Source organism: Heloderma suspectum, chromosome 1 (assembly GCF_057233095.1).
Source record: "Heloderma suspectum isolate Gila_16-S chromosome 1, 16-S_ref, whole genome shotgun sequence".
Lineage (NCBI taxonomy): Eukaryota > Metazoa > Chordata > Lepidosauria > Squamata > Helodermatidae > Heloderma > Heloderma suspectum.
In genome coordinates this window covers 353615639-353642794 of record NC_139458.1, presented here as the reverse complement: position 1 = coordinate 353642794, position 27156 = coordinate 353615639, and the positions used below count along the sequence as shown (strand labels likewise).

The 27156-nt window shown below is 41.5% G+C and overlaps 1 protein-coding gene across 2 annotated transcripts in view; it reads left to right on the top strand.

Annotated features, from left to right (window-relative positions):
• EZR (ezrin) overlaps nucleotides 1-27156 on the top strand; it is a 52852-nt gene that overhangs the window by 832 nt on the left and 24864 nt on the right. For both annotated transcript variants that reach the window (XM_084827926.1, XM_084827927.1), the window contains exons 2-3: nucleotides 775-868; nucleotides 23927-24010. In XM_084827926.1, coding sequence (XP_084684052.1) covers nucleotides 857-868; nucleotides 23927-24010 — 96 coding nt within the window. In that variant the 5' untranslated portion in view covers nucleotides 775-856. The remainder of the gene's footprint in view (nucleotides 1-774; nucleotides 869-23926; nucleotides 24011-27156) is intronic.

The window sequence follows — 27156 nt, the reverse complement described above, 5'->3', positions numbered from 1 at the left end:
GCCCCCACCCTTTCAGTGTATGTCTGCAGGAAGGGGGTAAAGTAGGAATGTGGGATTCCCTAGTGGTAGCTTGTTCTGGATTGAATAGAGCAGAGTGCGACGAGGGGGCAGTTTATGCACCTGAGCAGTGGAAGGGGTGTTCCCCCTCAAACATTTTATTTGAATAGTGAGGTGGAAAGATTATTGGTTACATCAGACCTGCAGTTTGATCTATCAGGAAACTCCTCTTGGCTGCCTAGCTTGCAGGCAAAGTGAGGTAATGACTGCCTTCCTTGGTGTGTAAGGTTGTCCCTCTATTGTGCTTCAGCCTTTCATAAAATCGTTGCCGGCAATCTACTTACTCCAGATCTTTAAAAGAAACCCACTGATTTCTTTTAAAGGGGCTGTAGTTAGTGAAGCAAATGCTACTACATGGTGTCTGAATGAGAGACTTAGTAGAAGTTTTCTTTCAAGCCAAGTCAAGAGCTTTTGTTGTTTTTTTGTGTTGCCTGGATACTTGCTTTGGGTATACCCACCACCCCTGCTTCACACACACTCTTGCTTGAAAAATCTTCAAATTATAGTTGCTCCTTTGGGTGTGGCTGGTCAGATGATCTTCTTTACTTGCAATTGGACTCTTCTTTCATTGGGTGAGGTTGCTGATTTTGTTTTTTTAAAGCGGTGGCATTACTAAGTAATTATTGGCCATGAGTGAATCATCCCTACTTGAAGCTTCACCATACATTGTGTCTTAGATTAAATTTGGTGTAATAATTATTTGGATTCTTTGCTCAGGTCTCTTTGAAGAAAGAACACTCTTAGGCTGCTGCATGAACATTGGCTTTTGCACCATCAGGAACACTTTCAAGAAGCGAAAATGCCGAAACCAGTAAGTGCTTTCCTTCCTGGTTGCAGTCTTATCCATGACTGGATGGGGTATCCTGGGAGCTGAAGGACTTTTTCTGTCTAAACATACCTAGGATTGTGCCCTTCCACTGCTTGTTGAGCAGTGTTCTGGTTTTTTTTAAAGTATTGTAGATGTGATATAAGCCATCATTTACAAATCTCTGTCATAACTACCTCTAAACCGGCTTTCCCCAATCTGGTGCCCTCCATATGTGTTGGATTAAAAACCCCATCATCCCCAGCCAGTGTGGGGGCACCAGGTTGAGGAAGGCTGCTCAGAAACAAATACAAATCAAATAAATATATTGTGAATAAATAAATGTTCGTTAGCACTGCAGGGAATTCTTTACCCATGTCAAATTTCAAAGTAACTGTTTGGTTTCTATTTCCTAACAAATATGGTAGAGTAAGTTATCCTTAATTAAATTTCTATTGAAATTATTATTAGTAAATGAACAGTGCAATCCTATGCAGGTCTACTCAGAAATAAGACCTATTGCATTCAATGGGACTTACTCCCAGGTAAATGGTTATAGCATTGCAGCTTGCAATTCTTACCTTTCTGGTTATGAAAAGCTAATTATCTGATTGAGGCTGTAATCTTAAACCTACTTTCCTGGAAGTAAACCCCATTAACTTACTTCTGAGTGAACATATAGAAGTTCGTGCTGTAAAAACAAAATGGCAAGAAATCTAGTTTTTTTCATGTCGTAGTAGGTATGAGACTAAATAGCCTGTATTTAAATGTTAAAATGGTCCTTCCTGATGTTTCTATAAGCCTACCATGCTTGTCTTTGTATTCTTCATAGTCTAAGCCTTAGGAGAGGCATTTCAGCCTTTTAGAATGAGGGGAAAATGCACAAAAGCCAGGACACCACTCCCCCAGTGATCAGTAGTTGGGGAAGGGGCACAGGGCTGGGAGCAGCATCATCTGGGGAATCCTAGGTGGCTAAATTTGGCCCCTGGGCCTGAGGTTCCCCACCCCTGCTCTATGACTTCAAAATTGGTTGAATGTAGATTAGGTTTTTTTTCCCCACAGTAAAGCCATGCAGCATGATCCTAAGCATTTTTACTCAGAGGTAGTCTCAACAGGACTTACTTCGTAGTTCCACTTAATGATTTACTTGCATCTTATGAAACTGGAAGCAACTAATACTTGTGGCTTTTTTTTATTTATTTAAAAGTTTTACAGGAAAACCCCTCTCACGGCAGCTTTCACAAAGAAACCATTTGAAAAATAAACCTCAGCGCAATTTTTATGCACGTGGAAAGGATTTAGTGTCTCTTCTTACTTAAGGATTTTGACTGGAATGGTTGCTGTGGTCCCCTTCTGACCTTGGACTGTGCATTCAGACTGCATGGCTGTTGCTCTAAATTACTTTTCACAGGTCACATGCAGACAAAGAATTTGCTTCTCCTGCAGAACTGGTATCTAAGGAGCAGTTTAATAATGAACTTGGATTTCAGAGGGATAGCAGAGTTCATTAGCCTGATAAAATGGAGTTTTTTCTAGAAAGATACTGACATTAATCTGAACAGTTCAAGCTTAGTAAATGGATATAAAGTGAATAGGTTATATCTAACTGTACTTAGAGATTAACTGTGTACATGGGATATTCTCCAGTTCAGATAAAAATCCATGGTTGCTGCGAGTTCCTTGGGATGGTTGGATCCACTCCACAGAGTACAGTACCCAGGAACCATCGTTACTTTGCCTCTAAGCAGCTGGCTTATATGGTGGTGTCTTGAAGACTGCTGTGTTCAAGCTCAGGTTCTGACCACCTTAAAGTTTTGCAGTGAATAGAGCTTTTGCGCTTGGTGCCAAATCTGTGAAACCCTTGTCTCTCTCTTCTCCTGACCTACGGTGCTTCCAGATGAGGCTATGATTGTGAAATCTGCACTGCCTTGTTCATGGAATTTTACAGGGGGTCCAGACAGTGCCATCTTCCATTTGTAACTCTCCCATGTTTCCTCACAACTTATTCTGTCTTTTTTTCTTACTAGGAAAAAATCCATTAACAGTACAATTCTATACATATCTACTCAGAAGTAAGTCCTGTTGAATTAAAGGGAACTTAATTCCCAGGCAGCTGGGTATAGGATTGCAGCCTAAGGAAGAAAAGATGCAATAATTGTATAATGCCTTTTTATTGGTAGTGCTAGGAGTCCCCCATATGGAAGCACCCCTGATTATTCTGTTGCCACAGCTGTAAGAATAAACTATGTGTAGAGCTCTGGCTGTTTTTTCAGCATCCCACATGGGAGAAGTAGTGGCTGAAAAGTTGAAACAGTAAGAAGCTAGTGGTGTTCAGGAGGGTGGGTCTTCAAGAGAGCTTTTCTCTGTCCAGGAGATGTAAGCCTTCAATCCTATGGACACTTAGGAGTAAGTCCCAATGAACTTGGAGGGACCTAAAGGCATAGGACTGGGCTGTAAGAGTACTAGAGACCTGGTTTAACAGGGATGTGTTAGCTCAAGGAGATGTGGTTTTGGAGAAACACTTTTTTTTCTTCCAAGAAAATTATTGCTACCACTCTCTAACTCTGGGAAATTTGTCACTACATATATGCAAACAAACAAAATAGAATTGGTTCTCTCAAGGAATTAGGATCAACTCTAAAGCCTTTGAAGTCTGAAAGGGTTTTGTGAAAAGAGCCTATTTTGGAGGCGTTTTGCCAATACTCCTTTTGAGGAAACTTGTTACAAAGTGCTGGGAAGATCTGTCTCTTTGACTTGAGCTTTTCTGATCAGGAGCCAGCTGTTCATAAATCACGCATATCCTTCAGACCATTAAGGGGCCTAGGCATTCTTGACTGCTTCCTACTGCTGTGGACTTTTTTTTTTAGGTGCAGCATAGCTCCGCAGGTGTGGCAGGTGTGGGTTGTAATAGTTAAAGCTATGACTTGAGAAAACAGAAGATAAATATGTTTGCCAGTTGCTGATTGCTGTGTTTCTACCCTTGGAAACGAAGAGATTTGCTTAATTACGTGTATGTGTGACATATCTCTCTGCTCAAAGCTAACTTGTTTTTTTCTTTCTTTTTCATTTAAGTTTTACTTTAAAAATGGCCTGAGGATTAAATTTGCCAGTCTCTGAATCTTCAGGTTATTGCTTTTATTAACGTCCCATAGCAGTAGCAGAGCTTCAGAATGGGAAAGTGCATTGCAGTCTTCAACGTTTTATCCTTTAAACAATCCACTGAGAGAAGTCATGATTCCCAGTTTACAGGAGATCTGCCTCTGAGCTGGCAGTGGCTGACCAGGACAGGGATCTTGGGGTCATAGTGGATCAGCTCAACGTAAATGGGAAACCTGGTGTGTGGCAGCTCTGAAAAAGACAAATTCCATGTTGGAGATAATTAGGAAAGGGATTGAAAATGAAACTACCAGTATTGTAATGCCTGTGTACAAATCTATGGTGTGACAACACTTGGAATACTATGTACGGTTCTGATCATACCTCAAAAAGGATGTTGTCTGGAAAAGGTAGTGAAAAGAGCAACCAAAATTATAAAGGAGCTGGAACAACCCCCCATGAGGAAGGATTATGTTTGTCAGTTTATAGCTTAGAAAAATGCGAGGAATGGGGAACGTGACAGATGTATAAAATTAGGCACGATGTGGATAAAGTGGAATCCCCCCCCTTGTAATATTAGAACCTGGGGTTATCCAGTGAAGCTTCATGGTATGAGGTTCAGGACAGACAAAAGGAAGTTTACACAACACATAATTAGAATTCACTTCCAAACTTAGATGGCTTTAAAAGGGCAAATTCATGGAGGGTAAGGCTAAATGGCTACTATTCATGATGGCTATACACTGCCTCCAGATTGTTGTGGAGGAACTGCTGGAGAGGGGTGTTGCTCTTTTGTATACTTGCAGGCTTCCCATGAGCAACTGGTTGGCCACAGTGCAAACAGGTTGCTGGACTAGATAAACCTTTGGACTGATCAGGAGGGTTGCTCTTATGTTAACTGCCATGGGACATTCCGAAATATGAAATAGGGGTAGATTGTTTCTAAGTTTGCTATAAGCACAGTATATCCTCCTTCAAATACTGACCTTTTAAAAGACTGATTGATGTTATAACTTTAAGTACAGCCATGCTGTCTTCTGCTTTTCCCTCCTTCCATCATGCATTTCCACTCTGCTTCTCCATCCCCCAAGAGATTACTGCATTGATAATAGAAGGCCTTCCTCCATAACATGAGGCTTTCTTCACTTTACTATCAAGCTGTATAGAACAGTGAGCTGAAATTGACAATGAAACTGGTGCAATTAGCAGTCTATGACATGGTCCTATCTCAGTTTGCCCTACTGGGCTCTGGTTAGTTGCACAGAAACAGTCCATAGGTTAAGGAAACGCTGCTGCAATCTTACCAAGAAAAGCTGCTTAGAACTGTGTTCTTAGTTGTGCCTGAGCTGGATCCATCAGCTAACACGTGGACCGATAGCTAGCAGAGGTGTCCTTGTTTTTCCTTCTCCTGCAGTGAACAAAAGTCAGAGGGCCAAAATGCTGATTTGGCCTGTTGGTTAAATGGGAAAAGGCAGCCGCCACTTCTTTTCCAGTGATTTGTGAGCTATGTGATGCTGCTAGGGACTTGTAGGCATGGCTCTGTGACAGCTTGTAATATAGAGCATGCTGAGCATTCTACATAATCAGCAATTAAGTAGCTGTTTGACCAATACAGTTATAAGGAAAGGGGGAAGAAGAATCATATGAGGATTACCTGATTTAAACATATTGCTCAACTACCAACTTCGAAAGAGGGAAAATTAGCTTTGGAACCTCCCATCTCTTTCTTCTGCCCATCTTTCTCTTTCTCCCATCTCTTTCTTCCCCTGTGATTCCTATACCACTAAAGAGAGGTGTATATTTGTTTATGCTATGTAAATTAAAAAGGTAAAGGTGTCCCCAACCAGTCATGTCCGACTCTAGGGTGTGGTGCTCATCCCCGTTTCTAAGCCGAAGAGCCAGCGCTGTCCGAAGACGCTTCCGTGGTCATGTGGCCGGCATGACTGAACACCGAGGTGCACGGAACACTGTTACCTTTCCCGCCGAGGCGGTACCTATTTATCTACTTGCAATTTCTTGCTTTCGAACTGCTAGGTTGGCAGAAGCTGGGACTGAAGACAGGAGCTCACTCTGTCACGCAGCACTCGGGTCTCGAACTGCTGACCTGCCGACCTTCCGGTCTGCAGTTCAGCGTCTTAACCACTAAGCCACCGCGGCCCTGTAAATTAACTAACCATAAAATAATCCTATAGTTGCAGCCTTGAAACTACCCTAAATTCTTTACAGTCCCATCAGGTTGCACCAGAGTTTCCCTCCTGTCAAAGCATGGATGCCTTCCTCTCAAGGAAGAGAACCTTTGGATCTAATCCATGGTGCTTAACACTGGTTGAGCTCTATGAGGCTACCAAGTGTTTTCAGTTTAGATGGAGGAACAGAAGCTGAGTGAGTGACTTGCCTAAGGCAGTCCTAAATGCCCTATTGAACACAGTGGGGGTTACTTCTGAGTAAACATGCATAAGCTTGCACTGTATGCCATCCAGTGAAGCTAGTGCTGTTATATTTATATTTATATTTCGTCCAGCTACATTTAAGTGTGTCTCTGAGATATTAAGGTTCTTAAGGTCTGCTGATTATAAATATTTTTTCATTACGTTTCCATTAATGATGGGAAACAGACTACTCTTTCTGAATGTCTTCCCTTGAATATTTTTTCTTATGAATTAGTCTGACTGAAGCATAAAGCTAGAAGTTCACTTGTTCTTAATAAAGTAGATCTCAAAAATCTTAAGGGTCAGCATTTTTAAAAAGGAAAGAAGAAAGAATCTTTCATTTTAGACTTTTCTCAGTAGCAAAAAATAAAACCACTCATAACATTACAACACTGTTTTCCTATTTTTCCAAGAGTTGCAAGTTGTAGCTTGAGAGACCAGTGTAATATGCAGGGGGCTGGGAAGGACATTTCTCATACTTTGTCATTCCTGCTGTTTGCAAAGTGTAAGCAGTGAGAGTACCAGCAAACACCCATGTAGGTAGCACATTAATTGAAATGTCCAAAAACAATATGTGGTGATCTCTACTAAACTTGCCATTTCTCAGGCATTCTCTTAACTGATAGTATTCTTGTAGTATATGTATGCAAAAGGTGTATTTAGGGGTGTGGGAAGAATTCTACACCAAGGTTCTTCTACATAAAAAACTGAATTGGGCAACCTGTATAACTTACGCAAATTAGGCAGAGTGTATTATCTCTTGTTTTGCATAATTGATTCTGCTTCTGCTACTCAAGGGCAGAGGCAAGGAGCAATAGAGGGCTCTGAGGCTCGCTGGGCACATGACATCTTGTTCAGGAACTACTTGGGATTTGGCGATTCAACAGCCATTGCTCTAACACTTTCGGGCATGTCCTTGCAACCCTCAGAGTTGCTTTTTAAAATGTGGAAGAGGAGTTTCTTAAACCATATTCTGGGGCCAATACTACATTACAGGGCTTTTCTAATTTCTAGAATCCTGTGGAATTGTGACTTACAAACAGCTCCGTTTGTTTCCTGAGTTCTACAGTTGTTGGGAGATCAACTTGAGTTGTGAAATAAAAAGCGAACAAGCAAAGGGGAAATAGCTCCTTTACTGGCTATGTGTGTAGAAAGCATTCTTCATTTTGCGCTGAGGTTTGGTTCAAGCCATAATTTTTGTGTTTCTCCATATTCACGTACACACATCATGTTTTAGAACTTTGCATTTCTAAGCAATCTTAAATAGCAATTCTGCATGACTTCCATAGTCTGGAATAGGATGAAAATGCGTATTAGTCCTCTCCACCAATTAAAGAGAAGCACCTTCTAGAGACAATGACTGGCCAGGTATAATTTGTTATTGAGTTACTATTTCAGCAAATATAAGTAGAAACTCAGGGCTGAACTGGACAAGACACCATTCATGCAAATAGAATTGCTGAAATTGCTTTTTTAAGACTAAATAGCAGCTGTGTGGGTGATCCTGACTGACTACAGTGAGGGCAAAGGATTAAAGCCTTCCCAGCCTCAGCCAGGGTCCCAGTCTGGATTAAGCCCCTTTCACCTGCTATTTACTCAGAAAAACAATTCCTGCAATTGCTCATTGTACAAATGATATCATATCTAGTTTGGTGTTTAGACATACATGTGCTCAGTTTGGCATTTAGACATCACTTGACCCCATCTGAAAATATAAAATGTTAAAATAAAATCACTGCCAGAGTCACAGGAGAGGTCTTGCTGCATGCAGGGTGAATTTTAGTTAAGTACAATGGTATTTCAAGAAAATATGAAGGTGTAAATATTTGTGATGATTTAATATTCTGAAATGCTTCTGTAAATGCTCCTCTTCCTGTTGTCTGTCTTAAAGCATCATCTTTCATGTCTACATCCTCCTGTATCATCTGAGCATACTGTTCCTCTGCCCCCACGCCAAGCTCCTGCCCAATGCCACATTTCTGATGTTCAGTCTGTTTAATCCAAATCTTGGCTAAGAAGTAAGTCCCATTGGGTTCTGTGGAAATGGGATTTATTCCCAGGTAAGGTTGTATAGGATTTTAGCCAGAGTCATTCTTCTGCTTGCTTCATTCAATAGGTGTTGACCTGCAGTTCAGACTGCTACAGTCAGGCTATGGAAAGCGTAGCTAAAACTTTATATATGTTGCCCTGTTCCTTACAGTGCATGCCAACATTGTTCCATTCTTGGAAGAACTGGGGCTCTTATATTGTGATAGTTTGTTTTTCTGTTAGCGTTGGCCAGAAGCAGGTAGCTACTGGGCCTATGTCTAGTGCCTACCCTAGAATGTTTATTGTTCCCTTCTCTCCCTGCACCCCACCACAAATAAAATGGATAAGCTCTTTTTTGTATTTAGAGCACTTCCTAAACAAAGCTTGAGCATCTGTTCTTGTAGCATAACCATCTCGTTTATTAATGAACTACCAATTTGCATACAGCTGTTGCAACAAAGCAGTCTGCTTAAAGAAGAGTTTCCTACAATTGCCTGCTGCTTTTCTCTGTATTTGTTTAGTCTCTTATACAAAGAGTCTGTCTGTTCTTGTACAGTCTCTGTGACACAAAGGCCCATGAATCATTTGTCATCCTAAATTGGACAGTGCTAACCTAATCTGTGTAAATACAAACATGTACCGTATTTCTAAAAAAATGGCTGTTACTGCATCTATTCTGTGGTGAGTTCTGCTGGCCACCAGCAGGATTTTCTTCCATTTTGGAAAAATACAGCACAATATTTGAGCAAGCCCTATGGATTTTGTAGAATTTAAAAAATATATTGTATATCTGAAAAGGCATGATGACCAGAATCCAAGATCTTGAATATCTTCCACAACTGAAAGGGATATTTTGGGAAACACTGTTGTATCTCCATATCTTTGATGATGATAACTGGCACCCTATATTACAGCTGCCAATCATATAACATCAAATGTTTTATCATCTTTTGGAGAAGAATCACTACATAAAATGAGAGTTCCTATTCCCAGATGAAAGGTAGTAAAGGAAACTGGTTTTTTAAATTATTTCAAATGAGGCTATACATTTTTATTACTGCCACATAACTCTTGTTTATTTTAAAAAAAATTCAACATGACTTTATGATATAAAATTATTTATTAAAAATCCAAGTGGCTAGGTCATGATAGTCACAGAGATGCAAAAGTTAATTAGCCCTGTTACATTCTATACTACAGAAAGGAGTTCCAGTAAGGTACAGTCAGGGCCAGAAATATTGGAACAAGGATAACTGTTTTGGCAGTTGGCCTCTGTACACCACCACATTGAAGTTGAAAGGAAACACACCCAGATGGGAGTGAAGTCAGGACTTTCAGCTGTAATTCAAGGGGTTGGATGAAAGTGGGGTACTAGCCATTCAGGAAGTACAGCCAGTGGCATACACACACCCCCATCGTTGGTGGCTCATAGGTAATGGAACAATGGCTGACAAGCAGCTGCATGGCCAGGTGTGGCCTGTTTCCTGGGCACCCCATGACCAATCAGCAGAAAAAAGGCCTGGAGGTGGTTCTGAGTGTTACATTTGCATTTGGTAGCTGTCCACTGGAACTCCCAACATGAGGTCCAAAGAGGTGTCTGTGCGAGTGAAGGAGACCATCATTAGGCTGAGGAAACAACATAAACCCATCAGAGAGATAGCAAAAACAGTGGGGGTGGCCAACACAACAGTTTGGAACATCCTGAAAAAGAAAGCTCAGCAACCGCAAAAGGCCTGGAAGACCACGGAAGACAACTCAAGTGGATGACCGCAGAATTCTGCTCATGGTGAAGAGGAACCCTTTCACAACATCTAGCCAGGTCAAGAACGCTCTTGAGGAGGTAGGCATGTCACTGTCAACATCAACAGTCAAGAGACTGCTTTATGAATGTAAATACAGAGGCTTCACAACCAGGTGCAAACCACTGGTAACGCTCAAGAACAGACAGGCCAGATTAGCCTTTGCCAGCAAACACCTAAAAAAGCCTGCCCAGTTCTGGAATAAGAGTCTTTGGACTGATGAAACCAAGATTAACTTGTACCCAAATGATGGGAAGAGAAAAGGAACAGCTCATGATCTGAAGAATACCACATCATCTGTCAAACATGGTGGAGGCAATGTTATGGCATGGGCATGTATGGCTGCCAATGGAACTGGGTCACTGGTGTTTATTGATGACCTGACTGCTGATATAAGCAGCAGGATGAATTCTGAAGTGTATTGGGCTATACTTTCTGCTCAGATTCAGCTGAATGCTGCCAAACTGATAGGACGCTGCTTCATACTGCAGATGGATAATGACTCAAAACATACAGCAAAGCTACCCAAGATTTCTCAAGGCAAAGCAGTGGGATGTTCTCCAATGGCCAAGTCAGTCACCTGATCTCAACCCAATAGAGCATGCTTTTCACTTACTGAAGACAAGACTGAAGGCAGAAGGACCCACAAACAAGCAGCAGCTGAAGGCAGCTGCAGTAAAGGCCTGGCAAAGCATCTCGAGGGAGGAAACTCGGCATTTGGTCATGTCCATGGGTTCCAGACTTCAGGCAGTCATTGACTGCAAAGGATTTTCATCCAGGTATTAAAGGCGATCCTTAAGTTTGAGATGATGTTGGTTTGTTCCATTACTTATAAGCCACCAACGAGGGGGGGGGGTATGCCACTGGCTGTACTTCCTGAATGGGTAGTGCCTCACTTTCGTCAAACCCTTTGAATTCCAGCTGAAAGTCCTGACTTCACTCCCATCTGGGTGTGTTTCCTTTCAACTTCAATGTGGTGGTGTACAGAGGCCAACTGCCAAAACAGTTATCCTTGTTCCGATATTTCTGGCCCTGACTGTATGTAGGTTATGCAAAATCTTGACTCTTTAGTTGAGAATAGCCATTACAGAAACTTGAGCTAGGGGAAACGGTTAGAAAATCAGTTTACTTGAAATTTGTTTTATAGATTTGCCAGGATAATAATTCTTAGGATGAATTTACAACATAAAATTATCTTTATGAATATTCCTCTGCAGGTTAATCCTTCTATCTTGGATATGTGTCTGAAATCAATTAATCTTGTATAGACAAAAAAACTACTTGGTGTAGCAGATAAGGTTCTTTATCAGAAACCCTGCTAATATTAAAATGTATGTAGTTAATTTACTTCAGTGCATGACTGGGTTCAACCTGCTACTATGGCTTTGTTTAAATGATTGTATCTCTGCTTAATAAGCCAAGACATCAATGAGTATGATGGCTGTACACACATACCCTTTGCTTCTCCCTTCGGGCAGGCGAACAAACCAGGGAGACTTCATTAACTATAGCAGCTGTGCCAGAAGGCAAACCGGTGATGCTCAGAGGCATTCTTGGAAATAAAGATTTATTTATTTATTTATTTCTATACCGCCCAATAGCCGAAGCTCTCTTTTGATGATGATGCCCCCACATGCCAGCCTCCCAGCTTAAAAAAAAAAGTTAGAAATCAGAAAGGGCAGGAAGCCAGGCAGGCACCAATGGAGGTGGGGACCATAGAATTATAATTTCTTGTCTGAACTGGAAAACCACGGTTAATAGCTTTGGAACAAGCAAGGATATTAAGCCATGGTTTGAAACTGGCTTACTATCCTGGCTTTTTCCGAAGCTTGTTAACCATAGTTTCCTGGGACTAAATAGGAAACTAATTAGTTGAAGAGTTCCTGGTTTGTTCGCTCCCACAACGAAGGGGTTATATATGCACCCACAAAGCTTGTTCATATCTCTGCTTATTAAGCTGAGATTTGCTTATCCAAACCACCCCATGTTTAAAGCTCAGCTTGTTTGGTTTGATTTGTTTTCCAACATGGTCGTGGACTGTGATGGGTTAAGTCTGAGTTTTGTTTTCCCATTAAACTGTTTTGTTGTTGTTTTGGTATAAGGTCAAATCAACATTAAGTCCAGGACTATCATTGCTGCCTGGAATCCTGATTTTAGGGAAATAGAACAAGAATTCTATTAAGTGATTTTTAAATATAGTGTTCCTGTGAGAACTGCCTTTGGAACTGGATCTGTGCTTCTGGCAGTGTCCGAAAGGAGCTTTGATTTCGTGACGCTACAGGGGAATGGGGAGCATAATGTGTGTAGTTACATGGATATAAGGAGCTGAGTCTCACTCATAATGCTGGAGCCTGGTGTTGGGAAACGGTGAAGCAATTGTATTTCCATGTTTAAATTGTTTGCATTAAATAATATCCTAAATGATAGCTTAGGCTGCTGTCTTGTGTTGCCTCCATTTAGTGGCCTTTAAAGTTGAGTGCTTGAAGCCACTCACATAATTGAAAATCAAGGCATTGGATCATCAGCCAAATGAATGTCTTTCAGAATACTATTTCAAACTATGTAATTTAAATATGTTACTTGTGTACTACAATGCGATTGCCGCTGCAGTAGAACTATCTAAATATCATGCAGTTCCTCAAAATGTACAGCGCACTGAACTTCTGTCTAACTACTTTGGTATTTCTGGCCTTTCATCGAGCTCCTCCTAAAACCAAAATGAATATGCATTTGAAACCAGAGAGTGGTGTTTTCCCTCCTTGTTGCCTGTTCAGATATTTTTAAGTTGCAAATGTTTATAAGAAAACCTTAAGTGCTTGAACGGCTTTGGTTGCCCGGGGCCAAATAACATACAGGCTGTTGAAGCCATAAAAATGTGGTGAAGGGGAAATTGTCCTTTGTGGCTTTGGATCTGTTTATCTTTCATTGAAGATGGAACATGGGACTCAAGTAACAATTTTGCACACTTGCAAGATTAAAATTATTAAAGGACACTTAAGCAGGAATGGTACGTTTTAATAATTTTTTTATAAAATGTGTGTATTCCTTACTTAGTAAGGATACAAAAGTATCCTTACTAGTATTGAGGGGTTGGGAGGTAAGCAATTGGTTACAACAGAAATATATTAAGTGGAAATTTTCAGTCAGGGAAAATCAGGAGAACATTCCTGTGAAGTATTCAAATAGGTGTAGCATGTCTAGGTTGACACTTAACCCAAACTTTCAGATAGTGGTCTGTTATGCCTTGATTCCACTCACCTGAGTCACTCTTTTTCTTCTCCCTCCTCCTAATTCCCCACATTCTAGGGTTAAGAGCCAGCTAAGACTGGGATGGAGAGTCATCTTAGTGTTACACCATTGCGGAAATACAGCAGAGCGGTAAAGCTACACACTGTTGGCTGAGTTGCTCTAGGGTTGTCCCTACTGTCCCAGTAGAAGCCTTTTTTTCCCCACTTGTCACAGGTGCCCAGGTGACTACCTCTTTACTGATCTTATAATGCTACTGTTTTGACTGGTAGGCAGTTATTCCTTTTCAAAGAAATTACTTCTGCAAGAGGAAGATTGTGGTAGGAGCATTAGAACACTGGTTGTATGGTTACATAGTTACGATTCTGTTGCTAATAACTGTGTTGCATTACAGCCAAGGATTGGCAGGTACGTGTCTTGTTGCTTAATACAGTACTTCACAGTGGTTTATGTAATGAATACACCTTTACATAACATGGTATTTGATTCTCCCTTGAACTGAATGGTGCTGACTCTGGCTAGAACCTAGGAAGGCAGTGTTGGAAGCTGCTGTTTTTTGTTTTTTTTAATGGCTTTCTGCATATATGCAGATCTGGTGAGATGCTTCTCTGGGTTACAGCCCAGGAATAAAATGGTAGTGTTTATGATGTGGTTTGCTAGTGCTCTGGCCTAGCTCTCATTCCATTTCTACATTCCAAAGATGGTGTTGCTATTCTGTTGGCAAGGGATATATGGGGCAGGTAATCAGTGAACTTCATTTGTTGCTAGTACTCCTCCTCCTCACATGCAGCCTTGTTCTTGGTATTGAGCTAAAGGGCCTTCATTGATAGGCCCTGTAAGACATAACTTCAGTTTTGCAGTGACATTGGGAATGCTAACTGTTCCTTTCATACTCCAAATACTTCTGTGTCCTCTACCATGTTGGTGGCCTGTAGAGGTATGCATCAGTTCTGCTCAGACCAGTTCAGAGCCCATCTGCTTCAACTTGGGTATCAAACCCAAGTCATGACTTGGAAATCTGAGGGTTCATGCCTCCCACTGACCATCATGGGAAACTTTTTAAAAGCTGAACTTCTTTCTACTTGTTAGAAGTAGATGAAATTTGCAGGCATAGTAGCCCCTAAGGAGGGAACTATGCCTGCCAAATTTCAGAAAAATAGATATAGTGTGTTTTGTGCTGTGCAACTTTATATTTTGATTAAAGGGAACTTCCAATAATTTGTTTATTTCTTAGCAAAATGGGTTAAAATTTGCAGTAATAGTTGCCCCTCTGAAAGGGAGCAAGACTGCCAGGTTTCAGATGAAGAAGTGCAGGATATTTTGTGCAAGAGCACCATCTCCATTTTTAAGGTATCCAAAAAAGGATACAGTTATTACCATATGTTCCTTGTGGACCATTCTTCTAAAGATGACAGACAGCATAGAGGTAGCCCTAAGTAAGAAAACTGCAGAGTTGAAGAGGGATAGGTACTGCCGTTCATGTGGGGAAGTACAAGTGATTCACTTTCACTTCCCTCCTGCCCCCCAGGTGGAATTTTGGGCAGTTTGTATGAAAATGACACACAACGTAGAAATGTCTCCAGGCAAGAAACCAGCAAAGTTTCAGAAGGATAGGTGCAGAGGCTAGGTAGTTATAATTATTGTAAATAGGTTTAAGCCTTTTTTTTCTAGTGAAGCCTGGTGGTGCTGGAAAAATGACCATCTCACGGTCCCAGCCTTGCCCTCCCACAAAGCACAATGATTGGAGAGCCCCTGGTAAAATGTGCCTTATGATTAAAAGGTGGGCCTGTCAGTCACTTAACCCCACTCCTTCCCCCATCAGTGTCAGCGGAAGCAAAAGATGCTATTTTTGGAGACATGTTGTCTGCCTTTCTGAGTGCTTTTCTACAGAAGGCTTGTTAATCCGATGTACCTACTTTCGATTACATTGCAGAATTGAGATCCAAGCACTACGTGAGGAGTGTTTCCTTTCCTGCTTTTCTGCTACATAACCTCTAGGTAGCACTGTACTAGCTGAATAGCATAAATACACAAGAGGAAATGGTGCTTTCTTTCGCTTCCATGATTAAATGCCACATTTTTCCTCTGAAAAAAACGCTGAAGGTGCTAGTTAGACACAGAAACAAAACTGGGGGGTCACAATGTCATCTAAAGTACTCATAAACAACTGTGAGTAGGGAATGATGGGCACACAATAAATGCTTTGTGTAGAAAAGCCCTGAAGCCAAATTGCAAATGAAGCTTCATGTAGGGTACAACTTCAATCCTGATCATTTTATAGGGAAGTCTGCTTTGTTTCTAGAAGCACCAAGTCTGAAGGGACCAATACTGCTCAGGATTTGGCCAAATCTGATGGACATCCCTGGTCTCAGGAAGGGTTCCTCCCAGTAACGTCTAATACAGGGGTGAGAGACATTTTTTGACCTCAGGGCTATATTGGCTCTAGGCAAGCAGATCAGGGGCCACATCCCAAAGTGGATGGCATGTGGGCTTCTGAATTGATTGCACAGACCCATACATACATGATGTGCGCATGTGTACACACAGCCCCAGCCAGCATAGCCAATGGTCAGGGATTATGTGAGTTGTAGTCCAGAACATCTGGAGGTGCCATGTCAGTGAAGTCCAGCTTAGATCATAGGTCTTTGTTCCACCTTCCCTTAAGTGCATAAGAAGTTGTACTTAAATGTGTGCACCTTAATTTGAAGCAGGATGTACAGTATTATAGCATTTTTTTTAGGTGGGATAGGGAATGGAAGGAAACAGTAGTTCATTAATTGAGCAGGTGTGGCATATCTGTAAAGTACTTTTCTGGCCGGCTTTCTTAGAATCATAGAATTGTAGGGTTGGAAGGAGCCTATAAGACTGTCGAGTCCAACCCCCTGCTCAATGTAGGAATCGAAGTCAAAGTATCCCTGACAGATGGCTGTCCAACTTCATCTTGAATGCCTGCAGTGTGGGAGAGCCCACCACTTCCCTAGGTAATTGGTTCCATTGTTGTATTGCTCTAACAATCAGGAAGTTTCTACTGATGTTCAGCCGGAATCTGGCTTCCTGTAACTTGAGCCCATTATTCCGTGTCCTGCACTCTGGGATGATCGAGAAGAGATCCTGGTCTTCCTGTCTGTGACAGCTTTTGAAGTACTTGAAGAGCGCTATGATAGAGTCTCAGTCTTCTCTTCTCAAGGCTAAACATGCCCAGTTCTTTCAGTCTCTCTTCATAGGGCTTTGTTTCCAGTCCCCTGATCATCTTTGTTGCCCCCCTCTGAACCCTCTCCAGCTTGTCTGCATCTTTCTTAAAGAGTGGTGCCCAGAACTGGACACAGTACTCCAGATGAGGCCTAACCAGTGCTGAGTAGAGGGGAACTAGTACTTCCCGAGATTTGGAAGTTATGTTTCTATGAATGCAGCCCAAAAGAGCATTGGCCTTTTTTGCAGCCACATCACATTGTTGGCTCATATTCAGCTTGTGATCGAAAACAATGCCAAGATCCATCTCGCTTGTAGTATTTTTGAGCCAAGTATTCCCCATCTTGTCACTGTGCATTTGGTTTCTTTTTCCTAGGTGCAGAACTTGGCATTTTCATTCTGTTGTTTTCTGCCCAGCACTCCAGTCTATCAAGATTACTTTGAATGTTGTTTCTGTCTTCCAAAGTATTAGCTATCCCGCCCAATTTTGTGTCATCTGCAAATGTGATCAGCATTCCCTGCACCTCCTCCTCCAAGTCATTAATAAAAATGTTGAAGAGCACTGGGCCCAGGACTGAGCCCTGCGGTACCCCACTCGTTACCTCTCCCCAGCTTGAGAAGATCCCATTGATAAGCATTCTTGGAGTCCGATCATGTAGCCAACTGTGGATCCACCTGATAGTTTCATCTAGCCTATTGATTGATTGATTGATTGATTGATTGATTGCATTTATACCCCGCCTTTTTTCCTCTTGCAAGGAACCCAAGGCGGCTTGGGTTCCTTGCAAACTAGCCTACTTTGAGCTAGTTTGCTAATCAAGATATCATGGGGCACTTTGTCGAAAGCTTTGCTGAAGTCGAGGTATCTGATGTCCACAGCATTCCCACAGTCCACAAGGGAGGTTACCTGATCAAAAAATGAGATCAGATTCCTCTGGCAGGATTTATTCTTGACAAATCCATGTTGGTTTCAAGTAATCACTGCATTGTTTTCAAGGTGCTTACAGATGGATTGCTTTATGATCTCCTCCAGAATTTTCCCAGGGATTGAAGTCAGACTGACTGGTCTGTAGTTCCCAGGTTCCACCTTCTTGCCCTTTTTGAAGATAGGGACAACATTAGCCCTCCTCCAGTTATCTGGCACTTCACCCGTCCTCCATCATTGCTCAAAGATAATAGACAGTGGTTCTGAGAGCTCTTCTGCCAGTTCCTTTATTACTCTAGGATGCAGTTCTTCTGGCCCTGGAGATTTGAACTCATTCAAAGTAATTAGGTGTTCCTTGACCATAGCCCTGTCGATCTTAAGCTGCAATCCTGCCCCTTCAGCCTGTACTTTGCCTTTTCCAGGGGGCTCATAGCCCCTGTTTTGGGAGAAGACTGAGCCAAAGTAGGAACTGAGCACTTCTGCCTTTTCCTTGTCATCTGTTATCATTTTGCCATCCTTATTTAATAGCTGAACCACCATTTATTTCCACTGTCTTTTACTGTGCATGTATCTGAAGAAAGCCTTTTTGTTGCTTTTAGCATCCCTCGCTAACCTCTGCTCATTCTCAGCTTTAGCCTTCCTGATGCCATCCCTGCAATTCTGTGCTACCTGGCTATACTCTTCCTTTGTAGCTTGGCCTTCCTTCCACTTCCTGTATGTGTCGTTTTTTTGTTTTCAGGTCATCTCTGTGCTTTTTGTGAAGCCACATTGACTTCTTCTGTTGTCTTCCACCTTTTTTTCTTGTTGGAATTGTTTGTAATTGTGCCTTGAGAATTTCCTTTTTTAATAACTTCCACCCATCTTGGACTCCTTTTCTCGTTAAGAGTCGCTTGCCATGGGACCTTACTGATCATTGTTCTGAGTTTATTAAAATTGGCTTTCCTAAAACCCAGGATATGCATTTGGCTTCACTCGGCTTTTGCTTCCTTTAGAACCAAGAACTCAAGTATAACATGGTCACTTTCCCCCAGAGTTCCTGTAACTGCTACTTGATCCACTAAGTCATCTCTGTTGGTTAGGATCAAGTCAAGGATAGCCGATCCTCTAGTTCCTTCCTCCACTTCCTGCAGGAGGAAATTCTCAGGAACACAAGTCAGGAATCTCTTGGAGGGGCCATGTTTTGCAGAATTCGTCTCCCAACAAATATCGGGGAAATTGAAGTCCCCCATTACTACTACATCATGCTTCCTTGAAACCTTTAAATATGTCCAGGATCTTTAAACTACACAATTTGTTCCATGCAAATTGGGTTTGTGTTTCTAGAACAGCAGCTGTCTGTTCAAACAACTTTGGAACCTGAGGGGACTTTGAGAAGCACATTGTGATATGGCATGAGAGTTTATTGTGTAAAGATGCTGACACATATATAAGGTTGGAGGATAGTGGTTCTGAAGATCCCTCTGTAGTGGTACAAACCCACTGATCTCTTACTAGGAGCATAACTTTTGAGTACCTAGAAATGAGTAATCATGATAGTTGAACCCCACTCCCAAACACCTTTGAAATCAAAGAAGCAGTGAACATTCAAACAAATAGATGTTTCATTTTAATCTGTTTTACTGTGTATGTTACCCAGAGAACTATTGTTTGGCAACTGATAAATGGAATGAATTTTGTTGTTGTTTATTCGGTCAGTAAAGAACAATAGATAATAATAAAACACAACAAGAATGACCAATATCCATATCCAATGCAGACTGCATTGATATTGCACTTGAAGAGTGTTTAGAAACTTCAGCTGGTGCAAAATGCTGCAGCCAGACTTGTCTGGTATGCATTATATGGATCATATTATACTGGTTACTCTGAAATTGCACTGGCTATTTGTTTGTTTCCAAGCTCAATTCAAGGTGCTGGTTCTTACCTGCCTACAAAGCCCTAAACCACTTTGGGCCAGATTATCTGAAGGACTGCCTGCTTCCATGTGAGCCTGCATGTACTTCATGTTCTTCATCTGAGGCCCTACTCTATATGTCCTACCACCAAATGAGGCCAGGTTGGTGGGAAGACGGGACAGGGTTCTTCAGTGGCAGTGCCCCTGTTGGTAGAACTCCCTTCCTACAGGGATTAGCTTGGCTTCTTCATTGCTTACCTTTCAGACTTTTTTTTAATCTTCCCTGGCTGCTTATTGGCTGAAAGGTAGTGTAGAAATATTTTAATTAATTAATAAAATGAAAGTATCCAACCATTTTTGCTCTCTTGGTTTTTTCTATTTTTTAATGAAGTTGGAGATTCCGTGCCCAGCTCTGTTGTTTCTTCTCTTGATAGCCAACAATACTTTCAATTCAAAGTGAGTCTGAGGTGATCATTGGATCACTTAATAGATGAGGGAGATGGCAGCTAATCTTACTGCACTCCCTTCTTCCAAATTTTTTTGGGGGTGGGGGAGATTCGCTTCTGCTCTTTCCCCTCCCCACCCATATTCTTATGTTGGTTGTACATTAGATTTATGCTACCAATCAGCACAAAATCTGTGTTACAGCAGATGGCTGTTACCACTCTTATCAGGAGGCATGTGGGCTGTTGAGTTATTTGATGTCACATGACTCCTCTTTAAATAAATGCGTGCTGTCATCCCATGTCAGTGCAGCTACAGATACTGGGTGGCCAAAGAATTGGTACTGCTCCTGTCTTTTCTCCCACCCCCGCTAACAGTCTTCTTAGCATTAACTTTAGCCAGCTCTGGGAATATGGCCCACTTAAAGCTCTTGACTTTAATGTAACTGATGAAAGGCAACCTTTGGAAATCCTGAGATGAACTTTAAACTGCTACATCAGAATAAAAGGCATAAGGCTAACATTAAGAAAAGATCTGAAAAACTCAAACACAGTAGCTGCACATGACAAGTTTCATATGAAGATCGTTGTATAGCTGATATAGAGTGAAATCCCTTTCCCTCAGATCCTTTGCTTGTTACGGCATGAGGGAGATGACCATGGATGAACAAACTTTTGGAGAGCTTTCACACAGGGCCTGTAATACCCATCAGTGTGATGAATTCATCAGCCTAATGCCAAATTGCACACCATGCTGAAAGCTGACTTCACATGTTGAATATTTGAAGTGTCTCAGTTGACAGATATTTGTACAGTGGTGATCTGCATACTTGCTGTGCTGTGGCTTTTAATGTGTGATAACTGTTTTCACACATGCAAATCATGATGTTGCAGAAATCCAAGTGATTATGCACATATGAGCTAACCTTGATTTGGAACTTTTTCTTTTTCTTTTTTTTTTTGCTGCAGATTGGGCTTTAGAAGTTGCACATTCACAGGATCTATTTCATTTAGTTTCCCAGTGATTGTTATTAGGAAGCAACTTGAGTCATTTTGATCCATGTTGCCCTGATAAGTGTGAAAGCACTTTTAGGATTGGTCTGTGTGGCTAAGGGTTAATCTGTGCTCTTATAAATGTCTTACGTAGGTAGGTACGGTTTCAAGTTTGGCAGTGGATGGCACAATCCTATGGGGATAGTCGGCCATCTCCAAACTCTGAGGAGGCCGACTATCCAATGCAGGGCGGGCAAAGCATGGAGGGGATCTTCTCCTCTGCGTTCTGGCTGCCCTGCATTTGTGGCTAGACGGCCCATTTCAGTTGTCTAGCCAGGGCCCTGCTGGGGGGGCGGGGCAGATGGCACATAGGAAGTGTCATAACATCACCTCCGTAGTCCCCCCCCTGAGAACACCCCCTTTTCAGCTGCTCCACACTGCCCTTACGAGCGTGGCACCAGGGATGAACTGCGCTGCCTACAAGGCAGCAGGGGAGCGGGAAGAGAGTCAGGTTGCTGAGAACCAACCTGAGAGCGCTGGCTCCGAGCTTGGTTCCCAGAAACGGAAAAATCCTATGGCCATCTAGATGCTGTCTAGCAGCCATAGAATTGCACCCTAAACCTCTTTTCCTATTCTTTTGTATAAAATGATGGGTCAGAGAGAGAGTTCACTTTCTAATAAGCAGGATGTCTGTGTTGAATAAGGCGGACTTGCATCACAGAAAAAATGAAAGAAACACATAGTCCGTCTGAACCTTCCTTAGTAATTCAGTGCAAATTTCCTTTACATGGGTATTGGTTTCCACCAGGAAGTGTAAATAATATTCATGAGTTGCAGCTTCTGTGTTCCGTAAGGAATATGATTGCATGCATTCCTTTGCAAGGGGGCTAGGCTGTAGCTGCTAGAGATAAATCTTATCAGATTTCATTATCTCGTGTGCATTGGGAAGGAAGTTTTCTTCATATAAATACCTTAAGATTTATATTGTTAAATTCAGTCACTATACATTTCTTGCATATCCTGGAATACAGAGAGAGCGAGAACACACACCATTAGAAAACAGCTTTTGTTAAATTGTGGAAAATTGATGTGTATATGGAATAAGTGTTTGAAAGATCCAAACCTCCTTCAATGTTTCCCCATTCTGTTTATCATAACGTAAAGACTAGATTTTGAGAATATGTAATCTCATTGTATTCCCATAATCCCTTTTCCTTTTTAATTGAGCTTGGAATGTTCAAAATAAAGAATTTTGGCCATAATTTTCAGATGCTTGAAATCATGAGAAACCAGTAGTAGTCGTGTACTGTAACACTGCATAATTTTGCTTTCTCCCCCCTCCCCCCCCCCGAGAATAGTTCTTGTGTTTCATGATGGTGTTTTGTAAACTTGAGCTCTGATGTATGGGGTTCTTTTTTCTGTTGGGTAAGACTAATCTTTTTTTATTTAGGATTTAAAGGGAAGGTCTATTGATATTGACCATGATGGCTAAATGTGAGACTCCTTCAGCAGTAATATATTTCTGAGATCCAAATGCTGAATACAAACCAGGGATAGCCATTACCTTTATATTCTGCTTATGACCTTCTAGGTTGAGGCATTAGGTGAGGAGTCCCCAATGCAGCACCTGTGGAGACCTCAAATGGTGCCCGCAAAACTCTCCACTCCTTGCCCCTTCAAAAATTTTAATTTTTAAAAAACGTGAAAAACATTATGGCACCAGATTCTCCTTCCTGTTCCTGAACCCGCTGCTGATCTGCTGTTCAGCAGGCAGGAAGAGAAGGAAAGAGTTGCTTCCTGGCCCCACCCAATCTTCTTCCATCCACCAAAGACCTTTCCCCTTTGCTCTTTCTCTCTTTCCATTCCCAGCCTCTAGCCTTGCTATTTCCCTCCACCCAACTGCTTTCCTTGCTATTTCTCTCCCCCATCCCTAGTCTTTCTCTCCCCGCCCCCCAGGCTTCCTTTTTCTCACTCACCCCTTTTTCTTGCTTTTTCTCTCCACTTCTAGCCTTCTTATTTCTCTCTCCAACACACATATCTCTTTCGACTAGCCAGACCCCCATGACAGCCACTATATGACTAGGCACATCCTCCATTGGAGCCATTTTGTAGTGGTGCCCAGCAGTTTCTAAAATTCCCAAATGTGCCCACAGGTCCAAAAAGGTTGAGGACCCCTGCATTAGGTTGTCTGCTGTGGGAAAAATAATGTGGGACTAGATGGGCTTTGGCCTGATCCAGTACGATAGTTTTTATATGGATTCCTGTCTCACTAGGGGTCAACATAAGAGAATCACTAGTCTAATTTTTGCAGGGGGGAAAAAACACCTTTCGTACCTTACAAGTTTTGTATATTGTGACTTTTTTCATGTACAGAACTTATACAGAAATACTTCCATTATCATCTCTCAGTGTCCATAAACCTCTCTAAACTCATTTTCTGTTTTCAGTGGAACTCATTTTAGTAGCAACATAACATTACATGTTTATTGGATTAATGTTGATTATCTTGGAAGAATAGTTGGCATCCTCTTAACTCTTTAAAACCCTAGAAAAACTCCAGCTCTTAGTATAACAGGGAGGACTGTGTTATAATTTAAAAGCCTTCCCTTAATGTGTCAGTTCCTTGTTCTAATTCCAAAAGAATTTTAATTAAGATGTCAGGCTCCATACTAATAGCAGTCCTGGCTGCTACTAGTGAAACCGTATACTCTGAAACAATCAACACTAAAATGTCATCTTGCTTAACTAAAAGCTCAGTCCAATTCAATACTAAGTTGTAAAGCCAGTAGAATACTCAGGATAATGTTTGAGTATCCTGAAAAAGTTGCAGTAGTCATTCCTCTTAAACACTACAATGATTATTTTTAATGCAGTTTACTAGTACGTTGCATTTTGAAAAAGCACAGATTTTTATTCCCAAATCATAGACCTAAAAGCTGCATGTAAACAGCGATAAGCTGGTAAACACTTGGACTTCCGTGACCCTTTGTTTCCTTATCCATTATTTTAATCTCTCTTCTAGGTCAATGTTCGAGTTACCACTGTGGATGCAGAGCTGGAGTTTGCCATCCAGCCTAACACTACAGGCAAACAACTGTTTGACCAGGTTAGTATGAATGTGTGTGGCATTTTCTTTAAGTACAGGTGAGTGGCTGACCCTTGTATAAGCAGGATGTCTTGGATCCTTGCATCTGGGTGGCACCTTGAAGATATTTCTGTATAGAAATCAACCATAAAAAGCTACGGTTCCTAAAGAAATCTTATGGACAGTGTCCAAGGCTGCCTGTGCACCAGCAGGAAGGTAGTGCTTCCTAAAGCAACTGGAAATTAGCCCAAATGCTCATTCCCAGAACAGGACAGGCTAGCAAAGCCAGCAGAAGGGAGCTGTGCTGACTTGTCCCATTCTGGAAACAAGTATTTCAGCTTGTTTCTGGGGTTGCTATAGGAAGTGCTGGCTTCTTGTTGTGCTAGCAGTGGGCCCCGCTGACGCAACACAGACAGCAGAGGCATAGCAACAGCATTGGATATTGCCCTATATCTGCAAGTGCCTGAAATACTGGCTATTCTAGATAAAAGGGAATGGGAGGAAACCCCTAACAATAAAAATAGGGTATGACTTAATTACATCAGTGACTTCCTGCACTGTGTTGTGTATTCTGTGAACTTGCAGCAATTCAGAAATAAGAGACATCTGTAATGTTCTGGAATAAGGGGGAATCCTTCACTTTTAAAATGAGTAGGAAAACCTCATGTCTAGACAGAATACAATCTTGGCATCTACAGCTTTTATTTTCCCTATAATACAAAAGTATTCAGTTAATAAAAGTTGTTAGATTATTTGGCTGCTAATGAATAATTTCTTGGGTTCAAGTACAGGTTCTGTTACATTGAATCAACATGAGTAATTATAGAAGTATGCATTAATCATACTTAAACGACTCAGCACCTGTCGCCGCTGTGGGGTTACCATGTGGAAGTGAGGAAGTAATAATGAGGAAGTAGTAATGACTTAATGGTCTATATCCCAAAGAATATTGGAGAGGCTTAAATGTGTTTGATCTGCATACTTTAGAAATGGGCCCCCATTTTGTTATTTTGTCTGAGCAAGGACATCACAAGTTTCTGAATAGAAGGTCTACACCATTCTGCCTAACAAGCTATATGATGTTTATGATCTGTCTTTCAGGGATTTATCTGTTACTAGTGGTTTTAGAGAAAGAAAAGAAACAAAAACAAGGAAAAATTAAGAAGGGGTGTAAATATTCCTGAACATGATGAAGAGAGTGTGAGTGACTATGTGAGAAAGAATTAATCCTTTTTGTCTTGGTGCAGTGATTGTATACAAGTGTTGGTAATGATCTCTCACCAGCACATACTTTGCCATTCATTTCAATGAAGAATCCAGCTGGAATAGCTATGTGCAGAACTTTTGTGTGAACATCTGAGTACATGTTGGGGCCTTAGATTAGAGAGTGTAACAAACTATGTAATTCTGCATTAGGGCTGAGGGTTGTTTTTTTTCCTGCAACAGAGAATTCAGAGGGAAAGTATTGTATTACAAGTTGTAAGAGAATTGTCTTCTGATACTTTGACGGGCGTATTGCACCAGCTATAGCTGTGTATTAAAAGCAGTAAGGTCTTAATTAGTTTTAAAAGTTGTTATGGGGGAGAAAAAAGATTTTGTTAATAAATAACAAGTGTAAGTGTTAGCACTCAGTTATTTGCCAGGGATTTAATGATAGGGATTTCTTCAGATTAAGTAGAGGTTGGGCAGACTGAGCAGAATATGTTGTGGTGTGTACGTTCCGTGGTGTTCATGTAGGAAATGAACTAGGGAACCAAGAAGGTGGTGGCAACAGCCAGTTGATGCAGGGAGTTGCAAAGCAAGGTAGTCCATACGAATTGTGGATCAGTTTCACAGTTATCTTTCTGGGTGAGGCCAAGGTTTGTCAAATCCTACATTCTCCCTCCCAGAGTGCAAGGGATTTCTCCGAAAAGCTCATACAGGGCATGTTGGTGATAAGCCATCCCATCTCCAGCATCTGGGACTCAGATATATAAGGCCTTTGTAGCTATCATAACCTCCGTCTTCAATTTAGCTAATAGTTGTTGAACGGCTGTCCTCCATGAGTTTGACAAATCCTTATTAAAAAGCAATCTACACTAATGGACATTACCATACCTTGTAGGGAAACTTTCCCCAACTTGGTGTCCTCCAAATGTGCTGGACTGCAATGCATTTGGGTATGAAGAAGTTCATCCTTTTTGTTTGATTCATGTGAATCAGTATCTTTGAGTGTCTGAGTGTGTGTGTGGGGCGAGGAGATATTCTAGCTCCATCCTGTCCTTGCCCTTACTTGGGGCTTCCTTTCGTTAGAAAAGAGGGAGGGTCTTTAACCTTTCTTCATAAGAGAGATGTTCCAACTCTTTAGCCTCCCCACTGAGCAACTACAACTTGTATCCAAACCCTTGCAATTAAGGGTAGAGGATTCTAGAGCAGGTGCTGTGGGTCTCACTCAGGCCTGTGAGGACCTTTTTATAGAATGTATGCAGTGTCTCACATTCTTTGCCAATAATTTTTAGAACCAGAAGATAGTCCCCCTCCATAAAAATATAGTTTCTTGGTTTTTCTTGCCATACCATCACTGAGTCCTGTGAAGACTTGCTTACTTCCAATGCTGGCACTGATGTCACTAGCACTAAGTCTGTTGGTTTCATAAGAGTGCCATCCCCATATCCTAGCTCAGCATTAAAATGCTGCAAAGTTTCACACAAAGAAGAAATTAACTAACCTAGAGAAGGCAGTCTAGGCCAGCCTTCCACAACCTGGTGCCCTCCAGATGTGCTGGACAACAAGTCCCATCATTCTCAGCCAGCAAATTTAGTGGTTGTGCTGGCTGGAGTCCAACACATCTGGAGGGTAGTAGTTTGGGGAAGTCTGGCTTAGACGAATGTTGTTATTCTAAGAAACTTGTTTCAGGATTTCTGCAGCATCACTGTTTCTGCTGGTAGTAATAGTAACAAGCCTGTAAACTTTGCCCTAAGGTTATTGGGAGCAGCAGAGTGAGACTGAAGACTGCCTGAGTAAGGCACTCATTGTTGTACTTTGGTGTCTGACAAAATTAGCCTTTTATTTCTATCATACAGTATGGGTGCAATCCTATGCATGTTTAGACAGGGGAAAAGTCCTACAACTCCCAGCGTCCCTCCAGCCAGCCATCTTGCACCTTAATTCTCTTTTTAAAATAGAAA